This window comes from Synchiropus splendidus, chromosome 1, assembly GCF_027744825.2.
Source record: "Synchiropus splendidus isolate RoL2022-P1 chromosome 1, RoL_Sspl_1.0, whole genome shotgun sequence".
NCBI lineage: Eukaryota > Metazoa > Chordata > Actinopteri > Syngnathiformes > Callionymidae > Synchiropus > Synchiropus splendidus.
In genome coordinates, this window is record NC_071334.1 from 57,192,333 (window position 1) to 57,207,391 (window position 15,059).

Consider the following 15,059-nt stretch of genomic DNA (forward strand, 5'->3'; position numbering starts at 1 on the left):
TCATTTGCCTTGTATCCTTTCTGCTTTAACATAGAGTCCACCACTATTGTGCTCCCCAAATTCCCTCTTAACTGTGCTTTCTTGGTCTTCTTCACCAAGCTTTTGTCTCACCAAAATAGTCACACAAAACCCGGTAGATTAATCCAAACCAAAACGGTCCAAACTAAAGACTCACCCTCCACATTATCACTCACTGCGCTCAGTGTTCGGGATTCACGCTCTCCATGCTGGGAAACGAAAACCGTATTTTCGAAAAATCTCTACTTTGAACGGTCTGTTTAACGTTTACAGTTTTCACCACTGGGTGATGCTGCAACACAGCGCAACATTTACAAGGTGACACATGACGGAATAAGAGCAGTCACGCTTTCATGGTGAGTTTTACGGGTCCGTCAAAACAAAATGTCAACGGACTCGTCAAATTAAAGTTTGTCTCATAAAGAGACGACAAAGCGAACTCAAACGGTTTCAAGGATTACTTTTTAAAAGTCCAATTAAAAGAATGTAACTGCTATTAAATAGGTTTACGAGACGCGGCCGGATAGTTGATTTTTTTCTCTTTTTTTCTTTTTTTTTTAACAGAGCCGCCGATTCCGCCGCTCATTCTGACACTCTGGCTCTCCCTGCTGGCCAAAGACTGCTACTTCATGCTTGCTGCTCCTGGCTGCTCTTGACCCGTGACGGCACAGGACGCGGGAAAGTTACAGTATGGGTTCTGCGCATGTGCGGGAGCGACGACTTGTCTCTACTGTTACTCGACAAGGACGTAATACGTCTGGCGTTTCCGAACCTGTAATTAGACTTAGACTTAGACTTTCTTTATTGTCATTGCACAAAAACATATCACTGTACTACGGCAACGAAATTTCGGTCTGAGGCCTCCGGTTTCTACAAAAAAAACTATATGTCCAAAATAAATAAATATCAGATAAATACCAACAAAAACACATATAATTATGTAATAAATAAAATTATACATATACATATATAATACAAATACATAAATAAAAAATATATTTACTAAATATAAACAAATACGTACGAGCGGTAGGTTTTGTTTTTAAAGGACAACTTTATTGACAAGAGTAAAGCTTGCCCTCAACATGTGCGAAGGATAGTGGACTCGAGATTCAGTCAGTCAGTCAATAGATCTATGTTGACTTCCATGTCACCCTCAATTGGAGTGAACCCACAACTGTGGAGTGGAAATCTTGTGTTGTTTTACATTATTCTTATCTTAAATAATCTCCAAATGTAAAAAATAAAAATAAAACAAACAATGACATAAGAACGTTTATGTTAACGTAGAGCGAATAGCAAATATCACCTCTAGGAGTCGGTTCTGTTCCACATAATGCACAATTACGATACTTTGTAAAAAATAACAATACTAACTCATTAATCACAACGGTGTGTTGTTTGTAGCGTGCTAACTGTAATACGGCAGGCAATTGTTTGTCAATAAAGTTGTCCTTTGGGGAAAACAAAAAAAGAAGAATCACTCGTACGGCTTCGGAAACACCAGACGTGTTATGTCCATGTGGAGTAACCGTAGTGACGTCACCGACCACCCGTCACTCCAGCACATGCTCACATACCTCGTCACCCTGCTTCACCAACTCTTACATCTATGTAAGAGTGGCGCCACTTACTGTCAAATGAAAGTGAAAGGCTTGCTCGGATTATTTGACAATTCACATTTAGAGTCATTTCAGACATTTAATTTGATGTTTTATGACGCAATCAATAATGTTTTGGTGGGGGTTCACCGCCTGCCACTATTCATTGTCCTCCTTCTCCTCTGTATTGAAGTGAGTTCGTCTGATGATCCCAACCCCTCCCTGGATTGTTAACACAGCGATCCTGTTCACAGTCCACTATTGCTCCATGGAGAAGTCATATCTGGTGTCAGCGTGTTGGCTGGCCCCTCCCTCCGATGCTGTCTCAACGTGTACCGCAATAATTAACCAGCAGCTGCAGCACCGGAGGCTCCGCTCCAACCACACGCACTGTACTCTGGACTTCTCAGCACACACACACACACAGAGCCAACCAAATACTGGTCAAACATGTAATAAAAACCACTGACTGATAAGGGGCCGACTGACGGAGCAGGTAGGATTTTATTTTCTGTGTCCAAATGTTTGTTTAGAAAACTTATGTGTTGACAGTATTGCGTCTAATAACAACAATAACATTATTCTTATTAACCTGTTTTCTAATCATGAATTACAAACACTTATGACGGTCTCATAACAATTTTACTTATTTCATTTTATGTGTTTATATTATTCATTTATGTTCAAATCAAAGTTGAGACTTGTAAAGAAGCGAAAGGCTGGACATAGACACTGGGTGTGTCATGTTATTTTAGCTTCTTTTCCCTTCGGCTGTGTTTCTCTGGCTCAATAAGTTGTTTTACTGCGTAAGACTTGAACCGGTGCAGTGACTGGTTCAGGAAACAAACTATAATACAGTTGTGAATCTTTGGGTTTGACTAAAGCAAACTTGAATCGGAATATGTTTGAGGAGAATAGATAATGTCGAATTACAATTAGATACTTTTAGAGTTTAAGCAAAGCAGTAGCGGGAATAGTTGTGTAATAGTCGGTACACTTATTACTATTGCAATTAATCCTTTCTTATTTACAAGCTTTGCTTTTGTTTATGCAAAACTATCATACAAAAGGAACCTGAATCTGCTGTTGCATCTCACCCTGAGTGCACTAGTATGTGCGTGTTGAGACATGAAGAACTCAAAGTGCAACTCTCATATGTCTTCAATGCAGCAGCCACATATGGCTTTAACAGTTTATTCAGTCTTTTTAGTCAAAATACCTTCTGCAGACATATCTAGCTGCAGATTTTTGTGCTCCATGTCCTGGATAGTTGGTATTTTTTATTCTAATTTTAGTGTTGGGAAAAGAATACCTTACACAGTACTGTCTAATTAGAGACTTTCACCTGATTCCGAACAGAAGATTCAAAGTAGAAACACCCTGCTAACCTACCTATGGAACAGTGTTGAAAATGAGCACACCATAACAAGCATCTGGTGTGTTTGCTTCAACGGTCTCATTGTACTATATATTTTATAAATAAAAAGGAAATAGAAGACACTGCGAACAACTTGCAAGTGATTTTTTAACCAGAGATTATATGCTATACTATTTTCAATAACCTGGAGATAATAAAATGACAAATATGAAAAGCTATAGAGATATTTTTATTTACAAACACAGAAAATATCAATTAAATATGTTAAATGAAATAAATAATTAATAAATGACCAAAATAAAATGTCTTACTCCGGATGCAGAATTTGAGTGTCTCTTTTCCGTATCAATATTTTGTCTACCTTTCTTCTTGACTAGTATTTATCTAATATTTATTTATTTTTGGATATATAGTTTTGTTTTTGGAAACCGGAGGCCTCAGACCAAAATTTCGTTGCCATAATATAGTGATATGTTTTTGTGCAATGACAATAAAGAAAGTCTAAGTCTATACAAACAAGTCAAATTTAATTCATTCAAATAATTCTGTGGTGTTCAGACCCGATATTAAATATCAATAGGCAGTCTCTATTGACGGGAACATGAGGTATCATGAAACAGTACTGCAAGGTTGATGAAACTGTGTCCTTATTTTGAAAGGACATTAGATGATGCTCTTGGTTCAGAAATGATGTGAGGCTTCATTGAAAGAGTTCAAAGCTAAACATTATGTACAGTCGCAAACAGTGCCATCGAGCGGCATCTGACAATAAGGAGACTGTTCCATGAAACCTCATCAACCTTACAGTATTATTTCACAATCTACCCATCACAGTACCAAAGAACCAAGTATCTTCTCAGCGCTCAGTACTGTGAATAGGTATATTCATATATATTCATATTCATGTATTCAAGGCATACATCATATGTCGTAGTTGACACTTAAAAACACCGCATTCAGCTTTAAAAGTATGAAATTATGAAGTGTCACGATGTAGAAATGAGTGGGGAGTGTGGGGAAAATAAAACAACAGAATATCCTCTCTAGATGACAGGGAGTTGCCCGATTTTAGAGTGACAGCACTGAATACCTGAGATGTTTCTCAGGTCAGAGGGAACCATGCTGAGCAAAGTTCTTCCAGACGACAGTGTTGTTTTTAGCAGACTGGGATGAATAAGGAAAAGCCACGTGGAAAAACACAAACTCCTGTCTCTGACCAGAGAATAAGCACATGGTGGGAGCCACCACTGTCATCACTGCTTTTTGGGTGGAGTACTGTTATTAACTCGCCTGGAAACAAGCTCAAAGAGAGTGAAAGAGCGGAGAGGAGAGGCAGGGCCAAGGAGAGATAAATATAACAGGAAAGCTTCAGAGAGCAAGCAGACTACGATATTTAAAGCACAGAACAAAGTCTCTGTGACTGATTTTAAGACCGGAGCTCTGATTTACCATGTCGGAGAAAGTTTCTCTGCATTTTCTTTTAGAGTTGAATGTGTTGTCGCTTCTCGTGATTTTGTTCAGCGGCAACAACACTTTTTTTTGTGTTGCTCTCTCAAGGGTCTGATGCAGCCAAGATGAGTGAAGCTAGTAACTTATCAGTGATCCAGGTGGGAGATGGGCGGACAATGTCTAGGTGAGGAATTATTTTTATCATTTGCACGTACCTGTGCACCATAGATGTCAAGGTTGTGCTGTCTATTTCAGAGCAGAGTTCCTATCGCTGCTCAGCACCTACAACTGTTTCCTGAAGGACCAGACGCAGCTCCACCTCAGCTACTCTCAGGTGTGTTACCATGGGAGGTCCTCTATAAATAGCATCCTGATAATACGTGAAAATCTGTCTTCTCTAACAGGGCGATGATTCAGAGGTCATCGTGGAAGGATTCCTAAATATTTCCTGGGGGGTACGACGACCAATCCGGTTGAAGATACAGGATGAAAAGCAAATGCTTCCATTTGTTCCTCCCGTCACAGCTGACCCTGCTAGTCCACTCAGTCCCATTGGAAACAAAAGGTGTGTGCACTTCACGTGTTCATTCATTGAACCCAGAATCTCATCCATTTGTCGCTCAATCGTGCAATTGTTCAGATAGTTTTACTTTCTTGTGGGGGACACAAAATGATGCAGTTTGAGCTGCACAGAAAACATTCTATGCAAATAATGCTGTGCATCACTGCTTCCATTTTGTGCTCCAGTTCGCTCCCATCCAGTTTTCCCTTAGTCAGCATGAAGTTGTCTATGACACAAAATTAGCCTGCCATAGAGCTTTTTTGCTTCTGAAAGACCCGTTTGACTTGACAATATCTAAAGTATATGAAACATTTTTGCATCATCTAACCTTTATTTAAATGGCACTCTCCATGCATACAAAAATGCAACTTAAAGGTCAAAACACATCTGTCTTTTGGTATTTCGCTTCAGGGGTAGCTGCTGCAAGCTGCCACCTTAACCTGCCATTCACACTGTGCCATGTCACGCCTGTCCTCTTCATGTCCTCATTCACCTCATTCATCATCCTCATTGGTTGTCGTCCTCTTCTTTTGCATCCAAATTGTGATGAGTAGATTGAGACTCCAAAAAACAGTGTAGCAGTGTCCTATTTTTCAAAGGCCACTAGATTGCGCTCTTGGTTCAGAAATAATGTGAGGTTTCAATGAGCTAGTTGAAAGCCAAACATCCAGCAGAAAGTACCATCTCACGGCCTTTGAGAATTAGAACTGTTTTATGAAACCTCATCTCTTTTGTTTGTTTGTTTCTATATAGACCACATGTTCATTAGCATTAAATAGATAAATTATAATATTTACCGGTACTCCTTTCACAAAGAGTACTAGACATTGACATTACAATTGAGTTACATGACTTAACACTTAAATGAGGGAAAATCAGTCAAGTTGGGTGGATGGTAATACATGACTCATAAGAATACAGTTTGCTTAGATGGACTCTAATACAATACCACCTTTGTGTTTACTTATTTGCATGCAACCATCAGTCAGTTCTGTTTACAAAGACAAAGTTACAAAGAGTTCTGCAACCGTACTGCCACTTGTTGTCCCATTGAACTCATTTTAATTTGACAGTTAAGGACATAAATAATATTAACGCTTCAAAATGTATCGAGCAATAAAGATAAAAATGACTGTAGGACAGTCATTTTTATCTTGAAAATGAGCTGTCTGGTTGACATTTGTGTCTCTAGTTTCTTACTGTAACATGGACAAGTTTTTAGGGAGCCTGTGTCATGTTGTGCATCTGTATGTCCTTCAGGGGGATGAGCAGATGGGGTGAATATACAGACCTTCACCAGATAGATGAGATGTCCGAGACAGCGCACGAGACCGTTCCAAAAACACCTCTGCCAGGTTTCTTTCACGTCTTTTAGAATTTGTCTTTAAAAGGTTTATTTTGATGACAATGGAGAGAGAAAACCCATGAAGCACATTTATAAGTTGATGCTTGTACTTCATGTCAGGTCCTCCTATTTATGAGACTGCCACCATGCGGCCGTTGAGACAGAAACCCTCGGAAATGGAAGCTGAGTCCAACTTGTTCCGCTGCATGAGCGACGCCTCTCTGGTCAAGAGGAGAACTCGCAACAAGTCAGCAGCGCAGAAGGAGAAGGAGAGGCATCACCGCTTTTCAATCAATGGACATTTTTATAACTATAAGGTTGAGTCTACTCCCTCCTCCTCTTCACATCTTCGGTCACTGCTTGTTCATGCTTTGGTTCCATGGCTTACAAAAAACATTTCTCTATAGACGTCGATCTTCACGCCAAGCTTTGGCACTTCGACTAAAGTTCGGATATCAAGCAGAATGACGACAGACCAGGTCATTGAACAGCTGCTTAGCAAATTTAAGGTAAACTAAACAAAAACTAAAATAAACTATGTTTATTGTATTTCTTTACTTTGTGTAACATCCATGTTCTCTTCAGTTATTTTACCTCTCTGATGTTTCATTTTTTTTCTCTCAATTCCTAAAAAAAACCTTATAGAATGTAGAAACTTTTAAAGAACGTCATCGTCATCCCCTGCCCGGGAATCAAACCCAGGCTACTGTGAGAACTCTTAACCCCTAGACCATCAAGGAATATAGAAACCTTGAAAGTATTGATATCTTGTGAACAGAATGCTGGAATTGATGGCTGAAACACAATCCTGATCACACTCAAAATGGAATTGTTCGTTCCTTGTCCCGTTTCCCAAATGTCCTGAAAATAAGTTGCATAATAACTCCGTACGTTTAAGTAATTTTTAACATAGACAGACAAATCAATGCTGTAGAAAACATAGCTGAACTAGTGCTGTACTACTCTAAAATGCTTGTTTTCATTTTTTTCTGACTAGTATTTCAGTCTATTTTAAAACATGATGGTGCCATTCAAATCAAATGTATTTCCCTATAGGTTGGACGGCCTGTTGAATTAGATTCAGTTATACATCGACATGGACAAAACAAAACACTGTATTTGACTGATCCTCAAATTATTCTCACAGATAGAAAATGACCCGCAAGAGTTTGCCCTCTACTGCCTGCACCAGAGCGGAGGTGAGAAGAAGAGTCATCACTGAGGGGTTTGCAACACGACAACACACCATGTTTCAAATCTGTTCCCAGAAAAAAAGAAACTCAGCAACAAAGACCAGCCACTGTGGGAAAGAATACTTCAGGGTCCGTCTGAAGACATCATGAAAATATTTTTAATGGACATGGACGAAGAGGAAGTCAGTGACGATGTGAGCACAACAGTTTTAGCCATGTCATATTCATACATTGAAATTATTTTAAGATATAAAATAAAATTTAAAAACTCTTTTTGTTTTGTCCAACCAAAAGTTATAACAGACAAAATAATAGCAACAAAATAAAATTCAAAATGTAGCAAAAAAGATCATTTACAGGTGGGTGTGTCAAGTTTGAACTCAAAGCTAAGAAGAATTGTTTTATCTTTCTCTGTTGAGCTATATGTTTTGTCATTCTTATATTGAAATAGCACAGTGTTACACAAATTGTTATGTAATTATATATATATTTTTTTTTTAACTTTTTTTTTTTATACCAACAGGTCGCCCAGTATCTCAATTTGGAACTTCCCATCTTGGAACAGGTCCTGTTAAAACTCAGGGAAGAAGAGAGCAGAGAGATACAAAGAGTGATTCGCAAGTAAGTCTCCTTAATATCTCCGTATGACCAAAGAAAATATAGAGTTTGGGAGCTTTTTTGTTCACAAAATGGGGATCTATACATGCTAGTGTAGCCTCAAGTATCAAGTCCCCGATGTGGGAAAAACAAAGTCTATGTCAAATTCTCAGGTCAGGATTTACCTATACTCACTTTTATGACCTGGCCATGTTTAACCAAGAGGACAGGTTCGACTTCAACCCTATGGTGTTGACGTCTCTAAACGGCTTTAACTGTGGCAATGCATTATGTATGGGACTCATTGATTTAGTGTTCCTGTGGCTCCTCACAGGCCAGACATGAATAATAAACATCACAAAATCATGTTACTAGTGTTTTGGAACATGACCCATAACCAACAGAGCATTCACAATGGGAACCACGAGTAAAAATGTAAAGCAAACAGTACTCTTTATGTGTTCCAGGTACCATCACCATCACAGACTCCTCTCCCAAATGTTGAACAGTAAAATGCCTCCTCATATTGAAACCAGTGTCTGATATCAAACTGCAGACACCAAACATCTGCTGACAACATTTGAAAGCATGCAAAGATGCCTTGTCTTATTTCCAGATAGCCAAGTGTCTCAGGCTCCACGGAGCGAATGAAGATGGCACTTCTGCTCTTCATTTTTTTGTTCATTTCTAAATCATGCAGCTCTTTCTTTTCATGTTTTTTTGTGAGTTTCCCTTTCACATTTCTGTGTCTGATTTTGTACAATTAATGATAGCCATCATGGACAATGTTTTTTTTTTTTTTTTTTTTTTTTTATAATAATAAATGCTGTGCATAGCTGTAAATAAAGTATGTTGCTTCAACAATGTTGCCCTGTTGTTGGTAAGTCGTCAGAATCAACAAAGGTTTATTTCCAAAAAGCTTAGACAGCATATTGTGTATATTATATTATATTATATTATCATTGCCCTAAGAGGCAAGGCAATAATACTCGCCAATAACAGTACCACAACTAAAACTGGATAAGTAATAAGTCTGAAGACTCGAAGTAGAAAGATTCATGGTGAATCACCACATGGAGTCGCTGTTTCATACGTTTCAAAGGGTGCGTTACACCATGTATGAATCATAAACGGCAGCCCCGTCAGCGCATTTTTATTTTGTTCCGTTGATTTGCTAGGGATCTATGTGATTAATTCTTTATGAAAATATTGCGTATTATTATATATTAAAACTATCCTTACTTCCGGGGGAAAAAACATTTCTTACCAAATAGAGAAGTTGCACTATTTAAGTGTTGTATTTATTTTGTTGTATTTAGGTGTGAATATGACGATTTATATAACGGAATCAATGCAGAACAGAGTCTATCTATTTGTAATTATTGAATGATGATGAATAAAAAAGGATAACACAGTCAGAAGACTAAAATAGAACATGAGTCATCGCTCTTTCGTACCCAGCTGTTTAATCTTTTCTCACCATAAGGGCAGCTCATTCTCAGAGAACGAGGATGGAGATGCCCCAGTGGTAAACATGCATGCAATGGTGCTAGTCGTTCGTGAGAAATAAATCTAACTTCACGGTTGTGCACATTTGAATTGTGCTGAGCTATTTCACAGTTAACCACCAGCTCATGAGTCACATGACCACCATGTTTGTCTGTGGGTGAGACACACTGGTGTAGCAGCTGATCTATGTAGCGCATAAGTGACAGTGCGCGCAGTAAGGCTGGGTAAAAAAAAAACACATCGGACTTGAGTCCAGCCCTAATTTCACAACAGCGCTGTTAAATAGAACTGCTCAGTCTGGGTATTTAACCCTCCATTATCTCTCTCCAAAGCAACCAGTCAACCTCAAATTGCACGGCAGTGAACAACATTTTCCTTTAACATGGCAAATGACAAAATGGGAATGATGTATTACTGAGGCTTAGATTTTCCATTTGAGCACAGTCGCAGCTATTTCAGGACACTTGAGCCGTGGAAAAAGAGTGCACTGGTTTGCAGACACATGAGGCTTTCAGGCGTTTGTTGCTCCAACCGCAGTTGTTTTACCTTTGCTTATGTGATGTTGGCCTGGACCATTACCCAACAAAGACGTACTGTATAAAGATACTCTAAAAACTTTTGATAACTTTTGATTACATTCACTGTTTGGAAGTATTGGAATGACGTGAAGAAAACACCTTCGATCTGTCTACGATGGCCACATGGTTTTCATAATGGCAAAGAAGAGCTTGCGTGTCTTGGCAGTACTGAGTGTTGTGCTGTAACCAAGCTTAGTCACAGGTGAGTCAGCGACTCACATGTTGAAGTCAGAGGAAAGGTTTCTGCCTTCAATGTGTTTCAGCAGCTTGGGTTTGCTCCCAAAATGTAGTTCAAGCTAACATTTTTAAAAATATTATACATTTATTGACCCCCTTCAAGGGTATTAGCATCAGATAAAGAATGATTGAAGTAGGTCAAATTCATAAAACGCCGTTTATGATGTAATCCAGATATTACAATGTAATAATATAGATCTAAAGCTATTGTAAACTAGTGCCATTCTTAAATTGTCTTAAGTATTTAATTCATTCATGTTTTATACATATTGCTGAACAGTGCGATTTATTATTATTTCATTTTTCCTATAAAACCAATTACAAGAATGGAAAACACATTAAAAAAAACAAAACAAAAACATTCATTTTTGACAAACGTCACCAAGTTTATTTGTGGTCATAACATACATCACAAAAACCTTGATAGGTGGAGAATCCACTTACAGCTTCTTCTCTTAAATGTTTAAAAGTTTGCCAAGTGGGGATATAAAATGACTGCTTTTTTTCTTTCATTTGACACAATAAACGTAATGAAAAAGTATCTGTCTGAAAATGATTTTTTTTTTTTTCATTGGCCATTGTTGAAAGATTTGGTGCACTTGTGACTCTGCAGCTCATATTTGCTGTTGCCAGGGTTGAACGCCACGTCGAAGTTGCACTGCAGACGCTGCGCATGCGGAAGAACAGAAGTTGAAGATGATTAATCAGGAAATCTTGAACATATTCAGAAAAATATATGCATATATTTATTTTTCAACAAACTGCCTAATTCGCAAGAATCCAATCAAGAGTACCTCTTATATAAATACTTCTCTTCAATACAAAGACATTATCTTTTTTTGTTTGTTTGTTGTTTTGTTTTTACTTGATCCATTTTGTTCTTTATTTGACCAGGTGCCTTCCAAATGATATCCAGTGGCCAAAAGTATTGTCGACATTCGCTTATATACAATCCCTGGGCAAAGATAGTCCAACAATATCGGACATGAGAACTGCTTACGCAACCAGTTACATTCATATTTTTATGGAAACAAGTTTTGTTGCAGCCAGGGTCGAATACATTTGTAGTTTGGTGATCTCTTTTCTGCTTTAGGCAGACCATGTGGTCCTGTTAGCATCAAAAAGGTGACACCTAGTATCTCAGTCTGAGGATCTGCTCCTCTCAACTAAAGTTCTGAGTTGGCTGGAGTTCAATTCATGTATGCATAAGTGGGGGATGTTTTTTGTTGAGAAAGTTAGGTTGGTCTATAAGAGCAGTGGAAGCATCATCTGAATGATATATGATTCAGTCGACATCTCTCAATAAGTTTGCTGAGAAAAACAAAACATCTTGTGCAAAACAACATCCAACTATCAGAACAAATGCAGTTGAGCAAACTTGTACGTGCTGTCGAATACAACATCTCATGTTTTGAACTCTGTTTAATATTTAGAAGAAGTCACTCCCTTGACTGCGGTTGAACATGTTAGGAATCTATGATGCATCACACAGAGAATATCTTCTGTGGGATGCAGACATATAATTGTGAAGCATCATTTCCAAATAACTCGAAATGCTTGTATACTAGTCTGCAAAAAGACAGATTTTAAAAGTTTTGCTTCCTTTCTTTTAGTCATAATGTAAAAACATTCATGACTGACCTTTTTGGCCAAACCACAGGTGTTCAAATTGTGGTTTTCTGACTTCAAACATTTAGTTTTAGCCAGAACTGCCTCAATCTTGTAGTTAATCATGTTGGTCACCTAAAAAGAAGGAGGAGCGGATGTTTAGAAACATGATGTTTGAAATAGGAAAGGCAGCTGCCTCACCTGACTCTGAGCAGAGGTGACAGACAGAAGCTTGAAGAGCCTTCTGCCCTTCAAATGGGAGTTGAAGAGCTTTACTGCATGTTCAGCAGCATCCAGAACCTGCTCAGACTTAGCGTCCCGCACCGACCAGCCGCCCAACACAGGAGCCTTCACTGTCAGGAAAAGAGAAAGCTACACGCTCAGCCAGGTACAATGAAGAAAGTAACTCCCTCTAAACATTACTGGTCAAATGTACCTGCAAAAATCTTATCTCTAAATAACTGTCATAAGTCATAGGCTCGCTGACATCGGAATAATGGGAATTCATGAGAAAATATTCTATCCAAGCATAAATCTGAATAGGCTGGCGCTGTGAGCCCTGTTGGGTCTCATTTGGGCTCCAGTTGGGCCAGGTGAACTGGACCTGTTAAAGCCAAGTTGGGCCCCTGATGGACCCGGTTTGGCTCGGTCCAGTGGAGCTGGGAGAGGCCCGTTGGACCATGACTAACAATGACTTCTCTTCTGCTCTCGAAGAAGGCGGACGCTTTTTCCTTTGCTCCCTCCTGCCCTTATCTCCCCTGCTTCTGCTCTTCGTCTTGTGGGGTCCACGTCTCATTTATCTCGAAGCCTCTTACTGTGTTCTCTATTCTTACTGTGATCACTACTTCTGTCCTCCCTGTTATGTCTTGTTATGTCTTGTTATGTCGTGTCGGACGGGAGTACAATTTGGTTGTTACTATTTGTGGTACAATGACAATAAAGGCTATTCTGATTCTGACAGTGCTACTGCGTCGACAGTCATCGAGGACTCCTCGACCCCCTTATACTGAGTTAAAAAAAATACTGGGGAGAACTCTTTTAATGTACTTCCTGCAGTTTGTTTTTGACTTTCTTCAACAAAAAAAATGTTTACATTGTGGAATATTGATATTGCAGCTCTTCATGCTTCAATTCCGTGATACAATGCGACAGCTTAAGAGCTGTTACTGGAGCCAAACGGTTAACAAAAGCTTGTATTTAAAATCAAATTCTGTGTCCTAGTAGGAAGTGGTGTGCTATGTCAAGAGAAAAAAGGGGAATTTTTGATAACATCTGACATTGTCACGATATAAAAGATAATGCAAGGACTTGCGTAAGATTGCGAAATATAAGATGAGGCAGCGTAACACTTTAGAAGACGTGATGTGCTAGTAGAGGAAAATGTGTTATGTGTAATAATACATCCATGCTTTGTTTAATTTATGGCACAGCCTGGTTCATAGTCTTGTTAAACAATTTATGTAGTTTGTTTTTCCCATCCCTCCCATATCCCCCCTCTTACTTACCAACGGTAATAACCTCTTCCACGGGCTGATCCCCCGAAGAAAGCTGAACAACAGTGATACACATCAGCACCGACAGCAGGAGTCTCATGGCTGGAAGCTTGGATCCGGAAGGTTTTAATCTCCAGGGGAGAAAAAAATGGATGCCAGATGAGCTTGACACTTAAGCGGTGAACTTACCCTGATTTGAGAAGACCACATCCAGTGCCTGCTATCGGAAATAAATGAAATTTGGATAACAATGCAAGCGATCCAATAGTCACCTGATGTTTGTTGAGTAAATCCAGGAGTGAGTGAGGCTGTGAGTGAGAGGATCGGTGGGTGTTCAACATTTTAAGCCCTGGTTTGTTTAACAGGTCAGCAAGAGCCACGCCCACTAGCTGACTGGCAGAGGACTTAACTCAGCAGTGGCTTTGGTGTGTGTGTGTGGGGGAGTGAGATAACATAAATGGGGATAAGTGTCGGCTGAGTGTCGATCTAAGCTTTTATACGTGTCTATCTGTTGACATCTGTGTGTGTTTATTCTGCACTTTGCGGTGACACGATTCCTCTGTGCTGGTGTTGGCAGGCAGTGACTAAAAGCACAAAGAGTGCCTGCCGTTTCACACCAACATCCTGTCCAGAACTTCAGTTCGCACCACAATATAAGTCATTGCATGTAATGTTTTGATAATTTGTCTTCAACAATTGTTCATTCCAGTGAGATTAGAGCAGTTGAATTCAACAATTCAGAAGGGATGGTGGACACTGACAACAATAATTATATATGGAGAAGAGCATTCTGTCAGTGATCAATGTAAAAAGTGAAGGTAAACTCTTACTGTGCCTGACCACCACCAAAAAATACTTGCTATACTCCCACTATTCCTACTACAATCCCATGAGGCACTGCAATAGCAGAAGTGCTTATGACAGTTATCTTTATTTGAGACAAAATTTTAAATCAAATATGTGTCTCAGATTAAAGCAAGTCCTATTTTAAGAACCATCTATTCCATCTGTTATTTTCATGGTCGCCTCATCGGTGCCCTCACCTTGAGTGTTCATGTATTCATAAACATGTTTTGGTCATCACTGTGAGATCAGTTAAAGATAAAACTGACATCGTGGTGAGACGTTATCACTGCTTGTCAACGTGTTACATGCAGTTAGTGCAGTGTTGACTCTGCAAACGGATGCAATGTCTCACCAAACTCAATTCACATATATTTTCCTCCTTCCTGAGATGTTTTTCTCATGAACATGGGGACATTTTGAAATCGGTGATAGTCATTTGTGGTCCCTCAGAGAAAAGGTTTCAGTTCGATTGAGCGTGTCAGAGTGTGCGTTATCGTGGGCCACTTGTCATCCTGTATTTACTTACAATTACTTCCTAAAAAATACATGTTTTTGTCAGCTGAAGCTTATGATTGAATCATTGATTTAATACAACATAATAAGCAAGTGATGAATAGGTAGTTTATATGTCGTCTCCTCGGCTGC

At 39.1% G+C, this 15,059-nt stretch overlaps 2 protein-coding genes across 3 annotated transcripts; one reads left to right on the forward strand and one right to left on the reverse strand.

Annotated features, from left to right (window-relative positions):
* Positions 1-1,985: 1,985 nt before the first annotated feature.
* Positions 1,986-8,921, forward strand: rassf6 (Ras association domain family member 6). 2 transcript variants are annotated; one of them, XM_053886807.1, is made up of 11 exons: positions 1,986-2,115; positions 4,555-4,630; positions 4,702-4,780; positions 4,851-5,011; positions 6,269-6,363; positions 6,474-6,670; positions 6,761-6,862; positions 7,501-7,552; positions 7,622-7,740; positions 8,070-8,167; positions 8,611-8,921. In XM_053886807.1, the coding sequence occupies exons 2-11, from the start codon at positions 4,572-4,574 to the stop codon at positions 8,684-8,686; spliced, it is 1,038 nt and encodes a 345-aa protein (XP_053742782.1). In that variant the 5' UTR covers positions 1,986-2,115; positions 4,555-4,571; the 3' UTR covers positions 8,687-8,921. The 2 variants fall into 2 exon arrangements, with proteins under 2 accessions (XP_053742782.1, XP_053742790.1); XM_053886815.1 differs by having other exon boundaries at positions 4,707-4,780.
* A 1,934-nt stretch (positions 8,922-10,855) lies between these two features.
* Positions 10,856-13,948, reverse strand: si:busm1-57f23.1 (uncharacterized protein LOC368621 homolog). The gene is made up of 5 exons (XM_053848540.1): positions 13,841-13,948; positions 13,581-13,699; positions 12,277-12,428; positions 12,109-12,210; positions 10,856-11,134 (listed from the first exon to the last, which is right to left on the reverse strand). Exons 2-5 carry the CDS (start codon positions 13,666-13,668, stop codon positions 11,036-11,038), a joined length of 441 nt encoding a protein of 146 aa, XP_053704515.1. The 5' UTR covers positions 13,669-13,699; positions 13,841-13,948; the 3' UTR covers positions 10,856-11,035.
* Positions 13,949-15,059: the final 1,111 nt, after the last annotated feature.